Genomic DNA, 12966 nt, shown 5'->3' with positions numbered 1-12966 from the left:
GATATTTATTTTGGACTGACAAGCAGTATATTAATACAAAACATTAAAGGAAAATAAAAACCTATGTTTTACTTGCCATACTGTATTTATTGTATTTGGTATTCAGTAGATTGTGGAGTATTGAGGAAGATTTAGCCAGGAATATTCTCAAATCCACAAAAATCATGTAATTTACCCATTAAATAGCCATAGAAAATAGCGAATATCTCTGCAGACCCCCAGGAAGCAGTGATGGTTTCTGAGCAGCCCAGGCTCAGCCCAGATGCAGACCTGGCAGCATGCGCCTCCCACCCTGTGTCCCAGCAAACCTGAGCCGGGGCAGCGAGGAGCTCCATGTCTGCTCGCAGGAGTGAGCGCCTCGCAGAGTTGCCGAGAGTGAAGAAGGCTCTGCTGTACTGCATCCTGGACATTCCCTTCTTCATTTGTGGCGCTTTTTAAACGATGTTTTACTTTCATTTTATTGAAATATATATTTTTCTGTGTTTTTTCACAGGCCTCCTGATACCTACACAGACACATTTTCTGCTTTGGGGCAGTTTTTTCTTATTCTAGTATTACATATATAACATAAAATTTTAACAATTCCTAAGCTTAAGTTCTTTGGCATTAAATATATTTTCATTGTTGTATGCCATTACCGCCATTTGTAATCAGAAATTTTTCATTTTCCTAAACTGAAATTCCATCAAGCAATAATTTCTTTTACCAAAAACTCTTGATAACCTCTATTCTACTTTTGGTCTCTATGATTTTGCCTGTTTTAAGAACCTCATAAATGTGGACTGAGAAGATTATTTGTTCTTTTTGTCATGCTTCTCTCGCTTAGCATAATGTTTTAAAGGTCCATCTCAGAGCCAGGTAATCCCAGCACTTGGGAGCCTGAGGCAGGAAGATCATTGCGAGTTTGAGATCAGCCTAGGCTACAAAGTGAGCACAAGGCCGGCCTGGACTGCATAGTGAGACCCTGTCTCAAAAAGAAAAAAAAATCCATCTCTATTGTCAGAATTTCCTTTTTTATGACTGATTAATATTCCATCGTGTATAGGTATATGTATATATGTGTATGTGTATCACATTTAATGTGTTTATACACATCTGTTAATGAACATATGGCTTGTTCATTACCATAATTTTTAATAATCACGTATTAAGTAGGTATATTATTATTTACTTTACCACCATTATAAACGTCATATAACAGTTATAACTATATGAACTTACTATAAAATAGTAATGCTATTGTGAATAAATTAGTATATATAGTATTTCTATATTTTAATCAGTTTTTCCAGGTACATGGGATGGGATTTTTATGATGGGATTTTTAACAGGGAACATAATATATTTATATATTTACATTTCCTTTTCAAGAAACTTGACTTCTCATTGGCTGAGCCAGAAGTGAAGCCATTTGAAGAGAAGTTTGGAAAAAGGATCCTTGTCAAGTGCAATGATTTATCTTTCAATTTGCAATGCTGTGTTGCCGAAAATGAAGAAGGACCCACTACAAATGTAATATTCCTCTTCAAAGATTTTTTTTTTTTCCATGATCCAAGGTCCCAGATGTAAAGGTCGCTCATTTACAATGCATCTGGATTTGAAATCCCAGTTCCTAGAACTTCGTTTAGATTAGGGTATTTATGAAGGACTTGGGCCTTCCGGGACAGGATGTTTGAGGATGTTGTGGATGGTAAGAGAAGGTAGATTTATGTTCAGGACTGGATTTCATGCTAGATTAGTGATGGCAAACCTGTTGGCGCTTTCTGTGATAGTAAACAGCTCCCTGTGGCACTTGTGCCTTGGTTTGTCACCACTGTCCTAGATGCTTGAGGAAGAGCCACAGTTTGTCTTCTGTGGCATGTATATTAAGTACCAAAGCACATAAAAGTAAATAACTGTTTGATTTTTTAAAAGTTTTATAACTTAATTCTCTATGTGATAAAAAACAAAACTATTTGTCTCTCATAGTAATTTATACTAGCAGTCATAAAAGGTCTTACCATTTCTTCGTTGATATTAGCATGTTTTTCCCCAGCTGTTTGAGCCAGTGGTGAGCTGGATTGTTTTGTTTTATTCAGGTAGAACCTTTCTTTGTTACTTTGTCCCTGTTTGACATAAAATACAACCGAAAGATTTCTGCTGATTTCCACGTGGACCTGAATCACTCCTCAGTGCGGCAGATGCTGGCTCCAACCTCCCCCACTCTGATGAACGGTGGTCAGAGCCCGCCTGCCCTTCAGGATGTCCTTCACGCAGCTGCCATGCAGTATCCAAAGCAGGTAGGGCCTGGACCCTAGCACAGGTACTGCTTAGAGTTATCTTACATGTGCCACGGAAACACATTATAAACACCAGGATGAGACCTTGTAATGCACAGGTGAGATAATTTCAAGTGTTATTAGATGGACAGTATATGTAATTAGACAGGAAAAGCAAACTAAGGGACAAGTGGTTTTGATTTTTCATTTCTTATTCTAAGCTTTCTCCTTCTTGCCTGCTCCACCAAATAGACTTTTTGAGAAGATAACTGTACGGCATTACGCTCTCACACATTGTACTATTTCACTGGGTTTTTTGCTGTTTTAATGGGCATAGGATTGTTTCATGCAGCTGTGAATTCTACTAACTGAGGAAAACTCTCTCCCAGGGAATATTTTCGGTCACATGTCCACATCCAGATATATTTCTTGTGGCCAGAATTGAAAAAGTCCTTCAAGGGAGCATCACACATTGTGCTGAGCCATATATGAAAAGTTCAGACTCTTCTAAGGTATGAATGGCTTTTAATCTTTTGTGATAAAATAAAGACAATCAGAAACAAGTGAGTTTGTCAAAATATAATGCCTAATGAATTCAAAGGTAGGTCATCCATATTTGTAGCCTAAAACGTGTAAAATATGTAGCATACACACATTCACTCTATTTAACATTACGGGGCCATGGCAGACAGGGAATTGGATCCAGAGCTTTGTACGTGCTCAGTTCCTACACTGCCACTGAGCCACAGTCCTTCAGTGTCTATGTGTCTAACTTTTAATGAATATTATTCCACATGTAAATAGAATTTATTATTTATGTAGTCTGTTCTGACAGTGTAAGTAGTTTACAAAACAATTACTAGGTTGATAGTGAACTTTCTGTCAAAAGGCACAGATAGGAAGACAGAACTCATTCTGCTTGTCGTATGTCTTGGGTTCTGGAGTCGTATTTTAGTTCATTTGCATTTACTTATGAGATTGGAGTTTGGAGATGCCCTCGGTTCAGAGGGTCTGGCCAGTGGTGTCAGTGGTTCAGGTCTACCTGGTTTAGGTTGGAGAGGGGCAGGGTCATGGCGAAGTGCCATGAACTTAGGGAAACAGACAAGATGTGTATTTGCTGTGTTTTCAAAGTAATGTTTAAATACATTTGCTATACAATTTAAATACATTTTCTATACATTTTTAAATAGCCATAGAATAAAAAGTAACATAGTTTTTAAATATTGGAAGTCATCTAGTCCAAGACTTCTTTCATTCTTCATAAAACTGAAACCTACAAAGCCTTAATTACCTGCCCAATGTACCAGAGATAGAGTGGCCAAAGGGCTCTTGGCTGTCACTTTCTAACACATTGTGCCACCTGGTTTGAGTAAGCTACTGAGTGCCACTGTCCTTGCCAGTTTTATATTTTTAGAAAAAAACTTTAAGTGGGATCATCTGAAAGGTGATGTGGATATGTTGACAAAATTAGCCATAGGAATGGATACGTCAGAAGTTTATTGAGTTGATTCAGAGCCTTTTTTCTTCTCCTCTGGCACACATACAGCACAGGCCACCAAAGATGTAGGTTGGTTAGTAAGGTTCTGGAAATCATAAGACGTGGGTAGAGAAAGTCTAACTTGCCTCCGTACTTAGGACAAATCACATCATCTCTGTAGGCCCTAAATCAGTGGTGGCAACCTCTGGCGTACATGTTGTTTTTCTTTTAAGAAAAAAATGTCAATGTCATTGACATTGTGCTAATATTGTTTGGACAATTAAATGCAGATATCTTACACTCTGAGTAACTAATTTTTAAAAAAGTACACAGTGTATTAGCCATTGTTACCCTGTAATTGTTGTGTTTTGAACTTCTATTATTTTCTCTTTAAAAAATGTAAACAGAGTTATTTTTTCTGAACTAAAACCTCCATATTCAGGTTTCATTGCATTGTTGGCACTTCGCACTAAATAAATGGACTTTGGGTTGCAGTTTGGACATTCATTTCTGAAAGGTTCACCATCACTGTCTTAGGCGATCCATATTGATGCAAGATAAAGAAAGATCAGACAGTTAATGTATCAGATGATGCTATTGATTGATACCATGAATCATAGAAAACATATAAGGCACCATTACTTATGATGACTTGAATCAACTAGAAGCCCGTTTACCAGGCCTGTTGCTTCAAAAACTGAAGGCTAATAAAGCTGAGAAAAGTCTGGTACCTGGAGAGAAGCCGTTTTACTTTTTTCAGCCAAGTCTGTATAACCTTCAATAAGGAGCTCTTTTAGTTCTTTCCTGTTTTGAGTAATAGCCAGTGAAGGTCCTAGATAAGATCTACTCCTCAACTATATTTGCAACACACTCCTAAGACCCATACATGCCATTGTTGCTACTTCTTCTACCATGGGAATTTAGCAGCTTTTGCAGTGCAAAACTCACATATTACTGAGGATTAAACCTTACTATGGCCCAGTGTCCAGTGATTATTGGGTGAAATCTGCTTTTCTTTGATTTATGAAAGAATGGAGCATAAAGCTCTTCCATCTGTGCATTGTCAGTGCTTTCATGTATTTGTACCTGCACAGCATTATAGTAGGAATTGAGACTTATGTCTCACGTCAGCATAGTAGTTTTGGTGGAAAAATTATTTTGTTTTATCAGAATTATCTCTTCATGTTTTCCAGGATGATCTAGAATGTCATTTGGAGTGTGTTTTCATTTTCACTTTATAGGAAACTTTTATGAACAGTTTCCTTAGATACCTATTTTAGATAGAGTTTTAAAGATACAGGAGACTCAAAGGGCTCTTACACTGAGGTCTGAGAGCTCAGTCCTTGTTTGCAGGAAAGTATAAAATTTATCAAAGATTTGAGTTCTAGCTTTAAATTTTATGCAAATACTGCATTTTACTCCAAAACATACTCATTATTGTCAGAATCTAAATATCTAGAACCTGAAAACATTTAAATAAACTGACTCTCTGGAAAGACTCAGCTGTATTACCTAAGGACTGCATATGCTCTAAGCCTCACCGAGGTGGGGGTGAACATACACTACTAAGATGAAACAGCAGTACCAGATGACCTCCTGGCATGTTTCAACCAAAATGTATTTTCCAGTTCACTCTTAAAGCAGCAGTTCTCACAGCATGATTGTAGGGGGATCACAAAGTGTTGCAAGTGTATGAAAAATGTAAGGTATTATCAAGCCCTTCATTTTTCAGGTGAAAAAAGTAGCACCTAGGCTGGGGATTTAGTTCAGTGGCATAAGTGTCTGCCTGGCAAACACGAGGTCATGAGTTCAAGCCCCTGTACCAAAAAAAAAAAAAAAAAAAAAGAACCCAGAGAGGTCTATGGCCTGCACACACAGCTGGGTTCAGTTTGGCTTAGAGACATATGGCTCTCACACCTGCTGGTGCATTTCTCACCCCTGGTGGTGCAATGGCTCATTGAAGAGCTTGTCAGAACATGTATTCTGGTCCAAGAAGGTTGGGGCAGGCCTCAAGGTGCTGTATTTCTAACAATGATACTGACTTGATAAGGTACAAAATTGATTTGATTTTGATGTAATCAGGTAACTTACCACTCTAAATCAAGCTAACAGGGCACTATCACAGTACAAGCAAATTTGAAGAAATTAAGTGTCACCTGCTTTAGTAACAGAGGCAGAGTTGATTAGTAATAAAACTGCCATATACACATTTTTTGGCCAAAAGCAAATATACTTCCTTATACACTAATCAGTCAACTCACAACAAAAATTGTTCATTAGTAACAAATTAGGAGCCAAGAATAGCTCAGTGGCACAGTACCTGCCTGGCAAGTGTGAGGTCATGCGTTTGATCCCCCATAAAGAGAGAGAGAGAGCGAGAGACAGAGAAACAGAGACAGAAACAGAGAGAGGAAAAAAAGAAAGCAACTTATATCAATTGAAAATAATCTGTCAATACCTATGTCTTAATGATAAATATCCTTTCAATTGTGGGAATCTGTACAAACTAGTGCACATTAGGAATTGTGGAAAGCTTAGTATGTTCGTTAGTGTTGTCCTTTGAATTCTAGTAATATATATTTTGGCATGGATATTAAATGTTAGCATTTGCTAATAACTCTGAGCTTACAATTAAAGTAGCCATTAGTTAAAAAGAAGTGTAAATAGCATGTTTGTTGCATTCATAGAGTGAAAAAAAGACATGTATTTTAGAAACAATGCTCATTGTATATTCTTTAAGAATCTCTGTCAAAGAATAAATAAAGAAGTCTGTACTGAATATGAATCCAGCCATAGTCATTGCTGTAAGATGTGCTTTTCCATGTGTATGATGTTGTGGCAAGAGCTTGTCGAGTGAATGTGTAATGATGACTGTTTAGATCTTAGTTCATCTGTCCAAGGGGTGCAGTTTTTCACGGCTATATTTTGATGTCTTTCAGGTTGCTCAAAAAGTGCTGAAGAATGCCAAGCAGGCATGCCAAAGACTAGGACTGTACAGAATGCCATTTGCTTGGGCAGCAAGGTAAGGGGGACATGTTTCATAACTTTCATATAGGTATAGATAGATGAATGCATATGTTAATAGGGTTATTCTGTCTGTTATTCAGAGTTAAAGAGGATTTGAATGTGTGAAATTCAAAATAAACAAGTCTCAGATCTGAAATTCACTTACCAGCGTCATAGTAGTAAGATGTAGAGTAGAAAGATGCTGGCCAGAGGGCAGCCCTCTAACCCTGGAAGGTGGGCAAGTTTGTTACAGAGGGATCACAGATTTCAGTGTATGCCGTCACCTGGGAATGGGTGGCAACTCTAGGGGGGGCCTGTAGTGGCTTCTCTCTGTGGTTTTTACTTCCTAAGCGTATAATAATGTTTCTAAGTACAACTTAGCTAAAGCTGTTTTTGGTGTAAATTGAATTAGTTATGTTCATCCTCATGAATATTTTCCCACATTTTTAGATAATGAGATTTCTATTGGCTACCACCAATGAAGTAATAATTCATCTATGCATGGAAGCTAGAGTTAAATGATGGATTTGTTTTGGTCTTCTGAAAGCTCAGTTTAAAAATGTTGCTTTGCTATTTCAGGACATTGTTTAAGGACACAGCTGGAAACCTTGACAAAAATGCCAGATTTTCTGCTGTCTACAGGCAAGACAGCAATAAGCTATCAAATGATGACATGCTCAAGTTACTTGCAGACTTTCGGAAGTGAGTTTCAAAATCTTGTTTCCCTACCAAAGAAATACAGAATGGGATGGAGTGGGACAGGGTAGCAGTCATATGATTGTTCAATTCAGATATCACAGAGGGTAGGAGAGTGGATACAAAACATTTCCTCAAGTTGTAGGAAAAAGAGAAAGGGTTCACAATCAGCAGAGTAACCTGGGTGATTTGAATTCTGTATTAGATGTTTTGGGTGGTGCTGTAAGGGGTGGGTTAGGAACAGAGATGTGTCTAGAGAATAAATTGAAAATTGAGAGGGCTCTGCATTGAGACAGCACAAGACAAAGCCCCTGCCAGAGGAAATAGAAAGAGGTGGCTAGTTCCAATCACAGCAGATAGATATAGATCTGGGTGTATCTGATTGGATGTTAGGGTGGAAGAAGGGAGATATGGGTAGTTATCTAAGATAAACAATCTCTAGGTTTGTAACTCATTTTACCATTTCTGATTTCCTTCTTATAGAATACTAGTCATACTGGATCAGGGCCAACCAAAGTGACCTCATCTAATTGATGACATCTGCAAAGACCCTGTTTCCAAATAAGATCCCACTCATAGGTACTGAGGGTTAGGATTGCACCCTCTTTTTGATGGACACATTTCAGTCTATAACAGCAAGGCAAAGAGAGATGAAGCATTACTCCACCATCTCACACAGCTGGTAGTGGGTGGAAGTCTGTGTGGCCTGAGGGTCTGTGGTTTTAACCACTGTACACTATTACAGTTTCTTCCTAGTGCGTTCACTTCTAAATCTATGAGCTTGATCTCCTTTGCTGGAGAGATGGATTGTAGGGACTGTTTTTCTAAGACTAGATCAAGACTTTAAGAAGGTGACGTGAAAGGGATGTCCAGGAGCTAAGTGTTATTTTTTCTATACATCAGTATATGTCAGTCTTACTTTTTTTATTTGAAAAAGAAAATATCAATATATCGGCTTACCTAAAAAATCAAGAATAGCTATTTAGCTTTATTGAACTTCATTTTTACCTTTTTTTTTTCTTCGCTGGCAGAAAGGAAGAGATACGGGTCATAGAAATAGACTTAATTAGTTCCAGAGATGTAGTCTATGAGGAGAAAAATGTAGAACTATATTGAAAGGCATAAAAAAAATTAAATAATACTGTTGTGACAGTGAAGCTGTCAACTTGATTGGCTTGGGAGCTGCCCACAGATTGGTGTCTCGAAAGTCATGGATGCATGACCTTCATGTCTATGTCTGGTCCTCACTATTTCCTCTCTGCTATCCAGCTGCCATGTCCTCCTGCTATGTTTCTGCCTTAAAGCCAGCCAACCATAGACTGAATCCCCTGAAACCATGAACCAAATTAAATCTTTTGTCTTTAAATTGTGGGTGTCATGTGTTTGGTCTGAGAAATAGCATATATTATATGTAATAAACAGACTATTTCTAACTCAGAAGCAGCCACAACCTCACAGCTTTTTCTGCAGTTTTGTGGAATGCAGTGCTTATGAAACATTACAGTGTTAAATTGTTCAAATGAAGAGAAGTGAGAAATTCTAACTTGAGAGAGTGCGCCTGCCTAGAAACTCACGTCTGAGGGTTAATTCCTCCAAAGAGCTTTGTAGGAAGTGTATCGTCAGGGAGTGTGCAGTACTTGGAAGGCAGTTAAAGCTCACAGAAGTTAACTGTTGGGAAGCAAAATGTAAAGTTATTCTGGGCTGCACCTGGAGGTCTCTTGGCTGCAATCTTAACAGAAGGTGAAATGTGTGGAAAATCATTGACATCTCTCAGGATTTCAGTGAATTCCTCTTTTAAACTCTAGTGTAGAAGGAAAGTAACAAGGAGAAAGAGATTTTGCAACTTAGAACTGGGGATGGACCAAGATAGATCAACTCACCATAGTTTTTGGTGGTAAGGAAGCAAGAATTTAGGATTTTTAGAAAGTCCTAATTCAGCCACACATGATTCCAAGATACTCCAAGAAGTTGTATGTGAGTCTGCCTAATAAATAACATTAATATATGGAATGTTATAAACAAGAGACAGAAACTTTTAAAAAATAAGAGTAAAACCAAAAGTTGAATACAAGGTGGTATTTACTGAGCTTTGATGTTACTTGGCAATGCTGTAAAAGAAATGATTAAATGGGTGGCTTATGAAGAACCATCCAGTTGCGTTCTGTTTTAAGAATAGGTCGTGTTGGTCATCCTAATTAAATTTCTTCTCTCTTTTAAATTGGGTTGCCAAGCTAGTGCAGTAGAGGAATGCAAAACCCTCAGAATATATTTACCATAGATATATATGCATCATGATACCCTATGAACAATTCAGAAAAATGTTTTTGTGTTCAGTGGGCAGTTGTTCAATTGTTGGAGTGATCAGATACCAGAAAGAGTGATGAATGAGCTGGTATCTTTCTGTAAATGGGCCTCTGGAGATTTGAGAAAGAGTCTGTTCTTAGCAGTGTCATGTGCAATATCTTCATTGATGATGCTTACAAAATTATGCTGATTAAATGTCTTCATGACATAAAGCTGTTAGGATGTTTGAACCTGGGTTTAGGAGGATTTCAATAACTGGAAGTGGCTCAAACGTAGAAAGATGAAATTTCATCAAGGTAAATGTAAAACCCTATTTTGAGGTCCAAACACAATTGTTTAGCTACAGGTGAGACACATAACATAATAATAAAAGTGAATAAAAACTGATTTAGGGACTTAGATGATTATAAATTCAATGTGGTTCACTAGTACACAGCCACCAAAAGGTGTGGGCTGCATTAGTAAATAAATTACTGTTTACACCAGAAATCTATCCTACCATTGCTGGTTCTACTGTACCATAGTGCCTGACCTGTACAGTTCCAGGTACCTAGATTTAAGTAGCACGTTCTTTTAGGAGAAAGTGGACCAAGATAGATCAAGTCAACTTAGGAGAGAAGTACAGAGGTGCTGAGAATGGAGGACTTCAGAACGTGTGGTAGCTACAAGTGTTTGAAAGTTAAAGGCACAAGCAACCCCCTTGATGAGCAGAAGTTTCAGAAGAGCAGATTTCACCATGCTATGAGGAAGTATGGTCTGGTAGGGGAACGACAGTGTTGAGTTACCTTGGCACCAGAAGGGTAGAGGTAATAACAGTGCCTATCAGGAACTTCAGAGGAGATTCCTGTATTGGATCCTAGGTCCAATGCCGCTGGTTTCATTGAGCAACTACTACATATTCCACATTTGCTAGCCAGTATAGCCAAAGATGATGTCTCGTTGGGCGTGCCAATAATTCTTAATAAGCCATATAATTATGGTGAGGCTAGTGTGGTTGAGAAGTGCTTTAATTCTAACTATTTTGCTGATATTCTTTATGTAGACCTTTGCAAGCCCTGCTTGCCTATTAAGAGCTTGAAATACAGAAACTCTGATTTAGGATGAGCTTCAGGTGTAAAATATGCATCTGGTTTTAAAGTCTTAGTTTGCACATTATTTTACTGGTAACATACCAAAATGATAATATTTTGGATCTGTTGGGTTAAATAAAATGCAGTTTTAAAAATAATTTTATATGTTTTTACCATTTTTTTTTCATGTCACTACCAAGAAGTTTAATGTTGCCCTTTGGCTGTCATTACGCTGGAATACACTTCTCTTGAAAGTGCTGCTGTAGGTTTTAAGTCTCATAGTTAAATCAAGTTATAAATGTTTGCTTGTTCTCTTCTTTTGTTTATAGACCTGAGAAGATGGCTAAACTCCCAGTGATTTTAGGCAATCTAGACATTACAATTGATAATGTTTCCTCAGACTTTCCGAGTAAGTGTAAGTTCTATTTAATAAGCACACAAAACTTTTGCCTGGTTAGTTTTTACCTTAGTTTGGACTGTTTGAATCTCTTTTCAGATTATATTAATTCATCATACATTCCCATGAAGCAATTTGAACCCTGTACTAAGACTCCAGTCACATTTGAAATAGAGGAATTTGTGCCCTGCATACCAAAACACACGCAGCCTTACACTATCTACAACAATCACCTTTATGTTTATCCTAAGTACTTGAAATATGACAGTCAAAAGTCCTTTGCCAAGGTGAGTGTGCAGGTTGCGGGTTTATTCTTAATATCAAATTCTCCTTTGAGATTTTGCTTTCTGTGTACATAATTATATATTCTAACTTTTTCTTATTCTTGTTTCTTTAAATATTGCTATAGGCCAGGAATATTGCAATTTGCATTGAATTCAAAGATTTAGATGAGGAAGACTCTCAGCCTCTAAAGGTTTGAATTTGTGTGTGTACTGTAATTGTCTGCATATTCTAATTTTTCCATTTTAAAAGCACACTTGCATGACGTTAGACAACTAAGCTAATTTTAAAACATTGTAATTGATAACAAACAAAAAATATATGATGTTATACTATACAACTATGTATGTTGAATCTTACAAAAAACGGAATACCTTAGTTCTTGGTCCTGACTGTCTTTTGTCTATTCTCTTTAGGGGTGACATTTCCTATATATATTCAATTCAGTAAATGCTTATTTTGCACCTACTGTGAAACAGGCATATTGTGAGTGCTAAGAATTATAATATGAATAATATTGATAATGGCAATAATAACATCCACAGCAGGTCTATATTAAATGTATATTATAATGTAAGAAAAATGATACCAGATTTGAGGTGACTTTCATTAAACACTGCTCATACTCCAAGCACCGCTCTTTTGTGTGCTTAATTCTTTTGATTATTATTTTAGTTTTTTGAGTTAAGTAGTACTTATATCCATCTTTTTAGATGAGGAGACTAATGCATAGAATTAAATGAGTTGGTCAATATCGGAACTGTGATTTAAATCCAAGCAGTCTAGTTCCAAAGTCCAAATTCTTTACTAAGTTAAAAGACTTTCTAAAAAGGGAAGGGGATAAGCAAAAAGATACAGTGTTCACCCTTGATAAATTTACAGTTTAGTGAGAATCAGTTGTGGGGAGAACTCCAGGTACCCAGAAAATACAGAAAAATTCTGAGAAGTCACAGAAAAGAGTTAACAGTTTCTTGAAGAATGCACATAAGTTTGCTTGGTGCACACACAGACAAAGGTTGTTTGGAAGGGTTTGTTTAATCAAAAGCAAGAGAGTGTGAAAGGGAACAGTAAACAGAGGGTCACCCAGGCATGGATGAGTAGGAAGGGAGCAGGTAAGTGGTCCTGGAGACCACTTGCAGGTGACTTGGACCCCAAAGTTAGGTTAGTAGGCCTGGGGTCTCATAGGCAGAAGTCTACTGAAGGTTTATGCTGTAGAATCACCACTTTCTTTGCAATACTCTCTTGAGTTTTCTTTCTTATTGTACTTTCTTTCTTATTGTACTAATAAGCCTGATGTTTGCCCCTTGCTAACTCTTATTTTAGTGCATTTATGGCAGACCTGGCGGTCCAGTGTTCACAAGAAGCGCCTTTGCTGCTGTTTTACACCATCACCAAAACCCAGAATTTTACGATGAGGTAGGTGGTATCTTCATGGGAAGACTCAGTTTGACCACTTGTAAGGGAGATGTCAAATTA

General features: G+C 37.5%; 1 protein-coding gene across 22 annotated transcripts in view; it reads left to right on the top strand.

The window, feature by feature from the left end:
• Window positions 1-12966, top strand: part of Dock9 (dedicator of cytokinesis 9) — a 261185-nt gene that overhangs the window by 162052 nt on the left and 86167 nt on the right. For all 22 annotated transcript variants that reach the window (XM_063246980.1, XM_063246978.1, XM_063246968.1 and 19 more), the window contains exons 11-19: window positions 1372-1512; window positions 2079-2279; window positions 2648-2770; window positions 6675-6757; window positions 7321-7443; window positions 11141-11220; window positions 11308-11495; window positions 11618-11683; window positions 12814-12906. In XM_063246980.1, the coding sequence (XP_063103050.1) occupies window positions 1372-1512; window positions 2079-2279; window positions 2648-2770; window positions 6675-6757; window positions 7321-7443; window positions 11141-11220; window positions 11308-11495; window positions 11618-11683; window positions 12814-12906 (1098 nt within the window). The remainder of the gene's footprint in view (window positions 1-1371; window positions 1513-2078; window positions 2280-2647; window positions 2771-6674; window positions 6758-7320; window positions 7444-11140; window positions 11221-11307; window positions 11496-11617; window positions 11684-12813; window positions 12907-12966) is intronic.

The sequence above is a fragment of the Cavia porcellus genome, unplaced genomic scaffold (assembly GCF_034190915.1).
Source record: "Cavia porcellus strain 051 isolate PalLab524CR breed Dunkin Hartley unplaced genomic scaffold, mCavPor4.1 scaffold_4, whole genome shotgun sequence".
Classification (NCBI taxonomy): Eukaryota; Metazoa; Chordata; class Mammalia; order Rodentia; family Caviidae; genus Cavia; species Cavia porcellus.
Note: the sequence above shows the minus strand (reverse complement) of the source record. Positions and strands in the feature narration are given on the sequence as shown.